The 12,188-nt window shown below is 44.6% G+C and overlaps 1 protein-coding gene across 1 annotated transcript; it reads left to right on the forward strand.

The window, feature by feature from the left end:
• Positions 1–1,549: 1,549 nt before the first annotated feature.
• On the forward strand, positions 1,550–11,530 carry snapc2 (small nuclear RNA activating complex, polypeptide 2). The gene is made up of 9 exons (XM_080792242.1): positions 1,550–1,599; positions 2,957–3,226; positions 3,428–3,601; positions 4,243–4,690; positions 5,223–5,459; positions 6,213–6,308; positions 7,734–7,822; positions 8,870–8,966; positions 10,092–11,530. The coding sequence occupies exons 1-9, from the start codon at positions 1,579–1,581 to the stop codon at positions 10,400–10,402; spliced, it is 1,743 nt and encodes a 580-aa protein (XP_080648368.1). The 5' UTR covers positions 1,550–1,578; the 3' UTR covers positions 10,403–11,530.
• The last annotated feature ends 658 nt before the right edge of the window (positions 11,531–12,188 follow it).

Below are 12,188 nucleotides of genomic sequence, written 5' to 3' on the forward strand. Positions count from 1 at the left end.
TCTTTTCCCCTAGACAGGGGAGAGTTTTCCCGGCCGGACGTAGTGCGTGAAAGGAACACGTTTTTCCGACCAGTTCCTTTCCCCTCCATCAGGCCCGTGGGGCGTGGGGCCTCTACAGCGGTGCCCGTCGGGCACTGGCCTGCTTGGAACGATGCAAGTTGGAAATTAATGCCCCACCCAGATATTATGTCTGTGTCCATTTTATGCCCATATATGGAGTTCTTTGTCAGGCATGCCCAAATATGGAGTCTATGCAGACATCAGAACAGGCCAGCTCCATGGTCACTGGTTATGGTCAGGGGCCCTGTCCAGAGCCCGGGCAGAGGCCTTTTTGGGGCGGTTCTGGACAACCGTGGGTCAGACCGACTCGACACCGCAGGCACTGTCTGCACCCCCTGTGGTGGGAATCTGGGATGGAACGCGTCACACGCGTGTGTCGAATCTGAAATCGTTCGGGCGAACGGTTCTCGAGTTTTATCATCATTATCATTATCATCATTTATTTATTATTTTTAAACTGAATGTGTGAGAGGCACTGAATAAGTTGTTACGTGCCTACAGTGTCACCTGCTGGAATAAATTATGTACTACACAGTAGTACAGTAATATCAGAGTTTATGACGTGTAAGTTTTGTTACCTGTAGCCCTACTTTCGTTTGAAATGTTCCCATTCTGTATACTGTGAAATACAATTTTCAATCAACCAATCAATAAGTCTTTATTAAAGGTTTTCAGGTCACTTGTCCCAAGTTCGTCGTGGTTTAATGTTAAATAGGAAAATGTGCGCGCGGTGCATCATGGTAGCGTGGCCGAGCGGTCTAAGGCGCTGGATTAAGGCTCCAGTCTCTTCGGAGGCGTGGGTTCAAATCCCACCGCTGCCAGCCAAATTGGCTGAGCCAATTCTTTTATTTTATTTTAATTAATTAAGATGTCTCTCTTTTGGTCAGCGGTGGTGATTGAAAGATACATAGTTAGGCCTAATGGTGATAAAGTAGTAGGAAATAAACAAAACAACAATTACAGTGGGAACTAAGTAGCCTACATTATGACTTACAATTTTGAGATTTTTGTAGGCCAATTTCCAATTTCCAATACCTTATAATATTGTACTCCACTACATTTTTTTTTTGTAATTAAAGTTTAATTAATTTGTATAATATTTTACCACTTACAGTAAAAACACATTGAGACAGAATCTCTTTTTTGAGTGCAGGGAACTGGCCAAGAGGCAGAAATAAAATGACACATACCTATATGACATTTAGACATTACAGAATAAACAGAGTAATACATCCATGTTTAACCTCACAATTATTATTACAAAAACATGCATTAATCGCTTGGAAAATAGCTGATAGGCGATTTTTGCATCTCGTTTAGACGGCTCCGTACCGTAACTGCACGCACAGACGCGCAATCCAAACAATGGTTTTGGAGCGCAGTCAGTTTTACGCTGATTTCTTTTGTAGGTGTTTTACGGTTTTACTACGTTCTGTTTGGACCACCACGCACGCGCAGTAGCAGGAGCTACTTCCGGAATTTCCGGCAACAAGCAGCAAGAACGCTCGAGCGGCGTGGATGATCGACAGACAGTTTTATGTAAGTATTTACATATCATATTTAATCAATTTAATGAATACTATCTCTACCATAACCCTGGGCAATGCCATAGGCTGATTGCCTCAATCGTATCGAGGCAGTGATGAAGGCAAAGGGATTCCCAACCAAGTATTGAAGAATCATTTCTGTTTTGAAAGTACCATATTTTGATTGATTTGATGTGATCCTATAATTTCTTAATGTTACATTCAGATTAAAACATTCATGCTCTGCAAAAAGTAAATGATGATTTCTTCACAGTATTCTAATTTTTTGAAATTCAGTGGCTTTTATGCCTGGGATGGAAGCCAACATTGTGTAAAGATAAACATAAATACTTTACGTTGTGTGCGCATTGAATCTATAATCTATGAAAGTTAAACTTTTTGAATGGAATTATGGAAATAAAAATAAGGTGCTGTTTCTAGGTCTGATAATTATAATGTACTGTGCATGTAATTTACTTATACTTCACACCATTACATTTTATTATTTATTTAATCTCAAAACTGGCATTTCTTCCACATCTGAATGTCTGTTATGTAGCATACATGCAGCAAGTGTGTACGTTTTGGGGGGTGAAACATTTAACAACTCAACAGTAATCAAACAGACCGTATAAGTGTATGCAGGGAATCTGCTCATTTAACAATAAGACCTTTTCAATACCTCTAAAATGAAGGTAATGATAATAAGACCATTACTGTATCAATAGTGTTTATAGTTTCAATGTTATTTCTTTGGATATTGTTTTATTTTGACATTTATTTTGAGGATAGGCTAATCCCCTTAAGGTGCATCATTCATCTCGTTTTCATGGTTCTTGGTTTACTACTGATCATATCAGTGGTTTTCAAACAAGCGTTATGTTTGAGTGGTTTTCAACCCTTTTCATGCGTCCATTATTTATTGGGCATTTGGGCCATGCATCACCATGACATTAGCCTCTCAGGGGGGGGACTTTGACCTTTTTTACAGGGGCCAGTTTCGAAATGCAGCCATCCGTAGGTGCTCTTTGAGAGCGGATTTGAAGGAGTCTAGGGATTCACATTTCTTAATGGCGGAAGGGCGTTTCACATTTTTGTGACATTAGACTCTAATTAGAGCGAAATTAATTTAACCCCTTGTTTGAGCCGAATCTGGGTTGAACGTGGTTTGTGGTAATACTAATATGACTGGTCTGACAATAATAATGCATATTGTTAATGTTTACTTATATTTCACATAATCAATCAATCAACAGTATGACAATAATTGCAAGAAACTCCGATTCGATTACGATTACTAAATTAGTTGGCAACTAATCAATTTGATCATGATTACTAAAACTACCGGTACTTGTTTTCACCGTTGACAGAGATACTTCTACAAAACCATCGGATCCGCCATGAAGCCACCCACTCGTTCGCGATCAAAACCGAACCGCTTCTATGCCGCCGCCGCCGGCACGGACCTGACACCGCCCACACCGGAGCGCCGGCACCGCAGGGTGCTCCGCTGGACGCCCGCCCAGCGGCAGAGGCTGCTGAACGCACTCAAAGCGCTGGGCAGGATCTACGACGCCGGCTCCACCCCTCTGGACTACACTGCCCTGCAGACACGCATGCCCAAAACGCCTGTCGATGAGGTAAAAACACACCTGCCCCAAAACGCCTGTCGATGAGGTAAAACACACCTGCCCCAAAACGCCTGTCGATGAGGTAAAACACACCTGCACAATAAGAAATTGACAAAGTTCTGACGACCCCTAATATTTTATTATAGATCCAGTGCATGGTGGAGGCTCGCCAGAACAAAGTTCTGACGACCCCTAATGTTTTTATCATAGATCCAGTGCATGGTGGAGGCTCTCCAGAACAAAGTTCTGAGCCACGTGAGCCACGGTCTACGGAAGGAGAACCAGGAGGAGCGGAGACTCGACACACCCATAGAGCTGTGGGTGGAGCAGGCCTGTCGCGTGACCGGAGCCCTGGAGGAACCCATCCTCACAGCGTTCTCCCAGGTAGGTATCAACACCTCACTGTGTGGAAGAAGAACCAAGCGTGTAGCTCACGCCAAAACAACACGTCTGGTCGGGAGCTGTCATAGACTTTTGTCTGCACTCGTTTTTCTGTCTGTAGACAAAATGGAGTAGCATTGTCTGACCAGCTGAGAGGCATCTAAACATTATGTAGGGTAGGCTATTCACTCCAAAAGTGTATAGCTATACAATTAAATTAAATTAAATTCAAAGGGCTTTATTGGCATGAGAAAACATACATTTACATTGCCAAAGCACAAAGAACAATACAACAATACAGTAATACAATCAAAACAAAAATGATGTACATTTGAAAGTCAGAATCTTCAATAGATCAATTTCTATGTACCAAGATCACTCGATGCAGGTATAGTGCAGGGATATACAATGATTAGTCATTTTGATATCCTTCTCCTATCACAGCAACTCACAAATCTTGCTGCTGTGTTTTCACATTGTTGTACGTCGCCCAGCAGATATGGGAGTTTTTTGTCATTGGTCATGTTTTCAAAATCTCTGTGCTATACAACTAATAAATAATACATGTTTAAGACCGTAAGTTTCATCCCCCCCCCCCCCCTCTCTCTCTCTCTCTCTCTCCCCCTCCCTCCCTCCATTTTCAGATGTTCACCATCTCCTCCATGGAGCCAGGCTCTCAGAGGTCCACCCACCCTACCCATGTCCCCCTGACCAGCACTGTGCCACCGCCACGCATCCCGGCCCCCCACCCTCTGACCAGCACTGTGCCACCGCCACGCAGCCCGGCCCCCCACCCTCTGACCAGCACTGTGCCACCGCCACGCAGCCCGGCCCCCCACCCTCTGACCAGCACTGTGCCACCGCCACGCAGCCCGGCCCCCCACCCTCTGACCAGCACTGTGCCACCGCCACGCAGCCCGGCCCCCCACCCTCTGACCAGCACTGTGCCACCGCCACGCAGCCCGGCCCCCCACCCTCTGACCAGCACTGTGCCACCGCCACGCAGCCCGGCCCCCCATCCTCTGACCAGCACTTCCTCACCGTCGAGAAGCCTGGCCGGCACACCCACTCCACGTGGTTCTGATTCTCCAGGTATGAATGTACTCTCTCTCTCTCTCTCTCTCTCTCTCACATGGAATCCGACTTAAGCCTCATTCATTCATTCAGAGTTTCAGATGTGATTCAAAAATGTGATTTCCTTAAGATGCCTTTCTAACCTTCTCCAAACACCCACGTCTCATCTCAAACTGTCCAAAACGTGACGACGTCCAAAACGTGACGTTCACCGTGACCCGAGTGCCCTGATGTCAGAGAGAGAGCGAGAGAATTGATCTTGATCTACGGGTGCGAGGAGAAATCGTTAACGAAAACCAAACAAATAGCACAGTATTATTTTAAAATCAATTTGACACCTTTGTCATTCAGGAAAAAAAATTGTATCGCGTCCCACAGGCCCCCTATAGCCACGGGGAGAGTTTTTTTCCCCCCCTGTGATCCAAATGTGCGACACATTTCCTTGTTTTTATTTGTCATCAGCAATGTGAACAGTCAGTACACGCACACACACACACACCCTTTTAAAGGTCATATCAAGAATAGATTTTTCAATCTCAACTTTCCTCAGGTCAGCAGTCGAGCTGCGCTGCGTCCCCTGCCCTGGTCCCCACACAGAGGACCCCCGGTCCATCCCAAACCACAGGGACCCCCGATCCACCCCACAACACCACACTGAGGACCCCCGGTCCACCCCAAACCACAGCACTGAGGACCCCCGGTCCACCCCAAACCCTACAGTCACAGACTCCTATGGGTGGTCCTCTGAACCAGACCACCGGCTCGCCTCGTCTGCGCTCCCATCAAGGTTACACACACACACACACACACACTCCCATCAAGGTTACTCTCTATTTATTATTCACTTTCAATTATTTAATTTTTTTTCCAGTTTAGCTTTTAAAATAATGAAGGCCAATATATATTTAAAAAGAATACAATAATTCATTCATGCATCCATTTATTCAACGCTCCACACGTCCCAGACTCTTCTTCTCCCTTATGACTCCAAAACTATGGAATGAACTGCCCATTGCTATCAGAACTGCAGACTCACTCCCAATCTAAACTATGGAATGAACTGCCCATTGCTATCAGAACTGCAGACTCACTCCCAATCTAAACTATGGAATGAACTGCCCATTGCTATCAGAACTGCAGACTCACTCCCAATCTAAACTATGGAATGAACTGCCCATTGCTATCAGAACTGCAGACTCACTCCCAATCTTCCGCCGCAGTCTGACAACTCACGTCTTCAGAATCCATCTTAGCCCAAAGCACTTGCCCTAGCCTCGACGACCTTACAGGCGTATGTGAAGGCTAAAATTATGTCATTTAGATAGACGTATTATGTAGATATAGCATTCTATAGTGTATACTTTTAGTTTAATTGTACAGCTACTCTACTGTTAGACGGATGTTAGGTTCTTAGCTTACTTATGATCCTTTATGACTATTTCTATTGTACCATGTGGTGTTCTTGCTTACTGTAAATTGCTCTGGATTAAAAGCGCCTGCTAAATGCCTTAATTGTAATTAATTGATTTCATCCATTCAGCCCGGCAGTGCCACAATGTGGATTTCTCTAAGATCTACAGCTACCTGGGTGAAGTGGACTCAGAGAAACAAGACCGTTGTGTCCTCACTGCCATGGGTGAGTTCTTTAAGATCTAAGTGGACACACAGAAGAACCTATTCACTGCCCACGGGTGAGTTCTCTAAGATCTACCAGGTCAGAAGTAATCACTGCCATGGGTGAGAATCATAGACACATAAAAAGGTAGACGTCTCCTTCGGCTCTGGGGCGTGTCTCTCTCTAGAGAGAGGAGGCAACATGGAGGCAAGCTTTCCCTGCGAAGCATAGCAAAATCTTACCAAGCTTCCTCGTGCGTCACAGAAGGGGAAGTTTGGTAGGCCAACCAGAGGTGCGACTCCCTCTTTCCCAGCGGCACTTGCTTTGGCAATGTAACCGCTTGTTTCCTCGTGCCATTAATAAAGCTCCCCTTGATTGAATGAACACTGAGAATACACACGTTTATCGATAGACCAAGTGTAGCTATATTTAACAGTAATTATTAAACCCATCTTTTTATTTTCTATATTCAGCTATTAGTGTAGATTTCCATCCTACACAAACATTGAATTCCCATTGACAATGAATGGAGAATTTTACGTCATAGTGTCTAGAGCAAATAGGCATAGGCCCTCATTTATCAATTGAGTGTAAAATCTGCCCCAAATTCGAGTGTAGGTTTTGTAGTACACTCACGTCGCCCCAGCATTTATAAAGTGATCGCAAACAGCTGATCCTTCCTTAATTTCATTCCTAGCAGTGATAAATGTGATGGCTGAAATCAATCTGGCACGCCCTATGAAATCAAGCCTCGCCCTCGTTTTTGCGACATGAACAACTGCAATACGACCATATCTGCATCTCCTCCTCCTGTTCTGTCTGTCTCTGTCAGTGTCATGACCATGCACGTTTATGACAGTCCTGGAAGTGCTGGAACAACATATTTTGAGATGGGGGGTAGGGGCACATTGTCCTTCTCCTTGGCTCAGGGGTAGAAGTGGCCGGTAGAACAGCCGAATGGGAACCACGAATTTCGGTGTGTGTGTGTGTGTGTGTGTGTGTGTGTGTGTGTGTGTGTGTGTGTGTGTGTGTGTGTGTGTGTGTGTGTGTGTGTGTGTGTGTGTGTGTGTGTGTGTGTGTGTGTGTGTGTGTGTGTGTGTGTGTGTGTGTGTGTGTGTGTGTGTGTGTGTGTGTGTGTGTGTGTGAATGTAATGCACAATCTATGTAAACGTGCTTTGGATAAAAGCACTATTTTGCACCATTTGCCATTCATGAAACAGTTTGAGAGCTACTGATATACAGTAGACCCCGGTGGAAAAGTGCTTTTAGATCTGCAATTTCTGAATAGCTACTGCTGTGGAGTGGCTCTACAATGAGCTTGTAGATCTGTGGAGTGGCTCTACAATGAGCTTGTAGATCTGTGGAGTGGTTCTACAATGAGCTTGTAGATCTGTCTTATTGGTTAATCTTCCAGAATTGTCATAAATGTCTTCTTCTCTGCCTCAGAAAGTGCCGTGGTGTTGGAACTACTGATGTGTCTGCCTGAAGAGCTCCACCTACTGGATGGCAGTGAACTGCACCGCCACTTCATGGAGGTAGTGTCGATTGATTGATTTGATTGATTGATTGTATATTTTATTAGTCAGAAATATAACCAACACAGAGTTATATTTCAGTCAGATAGATTGAACCAATATGTTAATACAGAATGAGAATGCAATAGTGTGGATATAATAATCCATCTTGGCGTTCAGGCTGCTCCAACAAGTGACTTTGTGTGTATGTTAATTGGGGGACCTTGGCACGAAACAGTTTGAGAACTACTGTTTTAAAAGACATTTGTAGAATGAGCAATGGTGCTGTCCAAAGGTGTTTTTTCTTTTTTTTTTTACAATGTGTCCCATCGCAGCACGCTGTGAGCTTGTAGATCTGCTATTTTCACCTGTTTGGATCCCGGGCTAAAACGTTTGTGAACCGCCCTCCGGTCTGCAGGAATCTAAACAGATGGGCGTCACATGGTTAGAGGTGACGCTATGCTTCCTACAAGCTCCCAACATTTACAGTTCTCAAGGTAGAAGAATAGAGAAGAAAGGAAAACGAGTCGGTCATTAAGTCATTAAACATGCAATATCCAGTGCCGTGGTCTATTCCACGGTAACCAAACGTTTCATGTCAAGGACCCCCAAATTGACACTAATTAGCCCACGGACCCCCGTTTTGAAAAGATATGCCAGGGACCCCCATAAGAGAAGATTTTTACGGCTCTAGCAGACCCCAATTTATATTGTAAAATCAAAGTTAATTTAACTCTGAGAGTGTAGTCTGTTGGGTGAGTCACTTATCACCCCGCGGCGTGATGTCATGTTGTAGTTTTCGGTGATCACCTTCTCACCTAAAACCAGTGTTGTTTTCGTTGACTAAAACTAAGATAAAAAATGTATTCTTCTCTGCAAGTCTCGGCACCATTCATCGGTTGGCGAAGAGCGAAAACACCGGACTCTACGGTGGTTGGCAGTCGATGTGTTGAAATGTGTCCTTGACATAAAATTGTTTGAGCACCACTGATATAGAAACATCATCAGAAAACTGTAGAATCTGGTCTCCGGTCTTAATGTGTCCGCTCTGCGTTCCTTTCCATCCAGGTGTATGAAGTCCTGTCATCTCCTGTCATCTCCTCTGTGAAAGCTGAACGTTCCAGGAGGCCAGCAGCACCCTCCGGTGGACAAACAACACACTCAAGTATATACTCAAGTCTTTTTAAAATGGCATATCTCTGCTGTCGGGACTCCAAAATGTTTATTTTTCAGGAAATGAAAAATACCGGTATACATTTTTCAGAAAATGAAGGAAACCTTATTATTGAGGGGTGCTAGCCCCTCCTATGCCCAGCTTATTTGAGAAACATTATTATTATCGTTCACTGCATGATTTAATGTGTGGATTTATTGTTTATTGAATTCAGACTCACTCAGTGTGAACTCGCAACCTAACCGACCCTACTCAGAAATTGGGGCACGGTGGCACAGTCGGTATAGTGCTGTTGCCTCACAGCTAGAAGGTCGTGGGTTCGATTCCCGCTGGGGACACTGTGGGCGCTCGGGGCGTGTTCTCTCCTCCGCGTCATCAGTGCCCATACCCGAGGCGGGGGTTGGCGAAAGGGCCTTTCTGTGTGGAGTTTGCATGTTCTCCCCGTGTCCCCTAGAGTAGGTACCCTCACAAAAACATGCAGTAATCCTGGTCTCTAAACTACCTCCCCCTGGCCAGCCAGGGCGTCTGATGGAGGAGAAAGGAACTGGTCGGGATAACGTGTTCCTTCCACACGCTACGTTCGGCCGGGGAAACTCTCCCCTGTCAGGTGAAAAGAAGCAGCTTGGACTCCTCATGCATAGAAGGAAGCATGAGGTCAGTCCGCTGCCCCCCCAGGTTGGCAGAGGAAGTGTAGTGCCCAGGATTACATTAGATAACTGACACTGGGTGAAAAAATGGATTACAAAATCGTGGGATAAAAATGTAAGAAAAGAAAGTAGTTAGAGTTCTCCAGTGTGTGTGCGTGTGTCACTGCAGTGTCTCGAGTACTCCCCGGGGGGCGAAAGCTAAGATAGCTATGGCAAGTATTTAGTTCATCACCATTCAATTGTTCATTTGACATTTACTCTGGCCCATGTTTCATCTGGTCGTTCTTAAATAAACCACACTCTGTTCTCTCTGTGACGTGACCGCCCAGCACAAAAAACTGACCACATTCCCGGTGTGTATTTCTGAACGCACCCTTAGTGTCAAAAAGTTAAAAAAAATCTACAGTATTTGAGTAAATGTACTTATGGACAAAACCGCCCCCCCGTCTCCGTCTATCTGAACACACAGGTCCAGCCCGCCATCCGGACAGCCAATCGGATTCCACCGCACGCCATCCGGACGGCCAATCAGCTTCCACCGCCCATCTGGAGAAGAACGCTGACACTGCAACGCCGGTGGAATCGTCTAGCAACCGAGTCGGGAGGGGCGGAGCTACCAACAGCAAGGGGCGGGACCAGGACATGACCACCCCGACCTGTCAATCGTCCTCCACGCAGACAGAGAGCACCAATCACAGGCTGTCTGACTGGGAGAGAGCGGGCCTATGTCCCCTCAACCCTTTCCGCGTTCCATTGAAGCTACTGGAGCGACACACCTAGACACACTGACTGCTTTTAAAGCTGCACTACGTGATCTATAGAGGGTATGCGCATGCTTAAAGTGAATGGCACATCGAGAGGCAAAGCAACATGCAAAGTGAGTTGTTTAATGTTGTTTAATGCAATCAGAGGAAGTAGTTATTTGCCACACAGTAGGCGTTCCTGCATAACTTCCTGGTTTGAAGATGTGACACGCATACGCTCTATTGTTTTTATAGTCCTACTCCTCCCGTTGGACCACCTGGAACCCCCTCAAGGACCACTGGTGGTCCCCGGACCACTGCTTTAACCCCTTCACCACCCCGGTGCATAGCCGTGCTTAGGCCATTTTCTCCAGCTGTCCCCATGTATGGCCAGATCTCTTCACATCTACATCTAGGTCACGCCGCCAGGTGTTTCTTGGTCTGCCCCTTTTCCTTCTCCCTTGTGGCTTCCAGAACTGGGCGTATCTTGTGATACTAGATGCAGGCTTGCGAAGGGTTTGGCCAATCCATCGCCAGCGTCTTTGTATTATTTCTTCTTCCACAGGGTGAAAAAGCAGCACTCCAAAATAAAAGCTGCAAGACTGGCTCAGATGCAATTTATCATGTTTATTTGAGAACGCTGACGCTTTTCGTCAAACGGCCTTCTTCAGAGCAGACTACTCTATGGAAGAAGAGGGGCTGCCATTGTGCGGTCTAGTATGTGCTTAAACATGCTTAAACATGTAGTATGCATGCTTTAACATGTAATGTTACACAGAAGTGAACCTTTCAAGCCCCCCCCAACACACAAAATATACACAGAATTTGACAGCTAAACAGTGTAGTACTAAACTAAAGAACAAGTCAATATAGGGCAATAATTTTACAAATAAAAAGGTAGAAATAGCAATACAAAAAGTGAGAATAATAAAAATAGTAAGACAATTTGTAAAAACAACTTACTCTTAAAAACAGTAAGAGAGCTCGCATTTTTAAGGTGCAGTGGTAGTGTTTTCCACAACTTGGGGCCATATAGACTCAATCCTTATATGAAGGTGCCAAGTTATTAAGTGCTTTGTAAACAAATAAAAGTGTTTTAAAATCTATTCAAGAAAATATTGAATAGGCCTATAGTGTACAGTAAGTAAGGTAGGCCTAATATCCCTGTTGCTGTTCAAAATCATAAAGATATTTCCTACTGTACCGTACTGTTTCTTAGTCTTTAATAAATCATAAAGATATTTCCTACTGTACCGTACTGTTTCTTAGTCTTTAATATCACCTAGAGGCTAGAACATTTCTCTGCAGTTCCTCTTTGTTTTCTGTCATGTTGTCAAACTGGCCCCACCTGATTTTGTTCTTCTAGGACATTGTTCTTGTCTCAGGATCAGTCTACATCGTCTACACACAAGGGATTTCATTAATTTCGCTCCTATGCCACTAAAACGCCCTACCAACAGCAATTAAGACATGTGAATCCCTTGACTCCTTCAAAACTCCTCTCAAAGACCACCTACGGACGGCTGCGATTCGAAACTGGCCCCCTGGAAGTCTGAGTCCCCGCCCACCCACACACACCCCTTTTCCCCCATACCTTCATGTTTCTTTCCCTTTTTTTTACTTTACTTTCTATATTTATATATATATATATATATATATATATATATATAGCGGTGTAACGACACATTTTAACAGCGATACGATACGTATCACGATACATGGTTGACAAGCCGATACATGGACGATATTGGTTCATTTATGACGATACAATTCAATTATTTGAAATCGATACAGTAACTATTTAGCAAAATGCATTAACTATC

This window comes from Protomyctophum bolini (assembly GCF_963924005.1).
Source record: "Protomyctophum bolini genome assembly, chromosome: 20".
In the NCBI taxonomy this organism is placed as follows: domain Eukaryota; kingdom Metazoa; phylum Chordata; class Actinopteri; order Myctophiformes; family Myctophidae; genus Protomyctophum; species Protomyctophum bolini.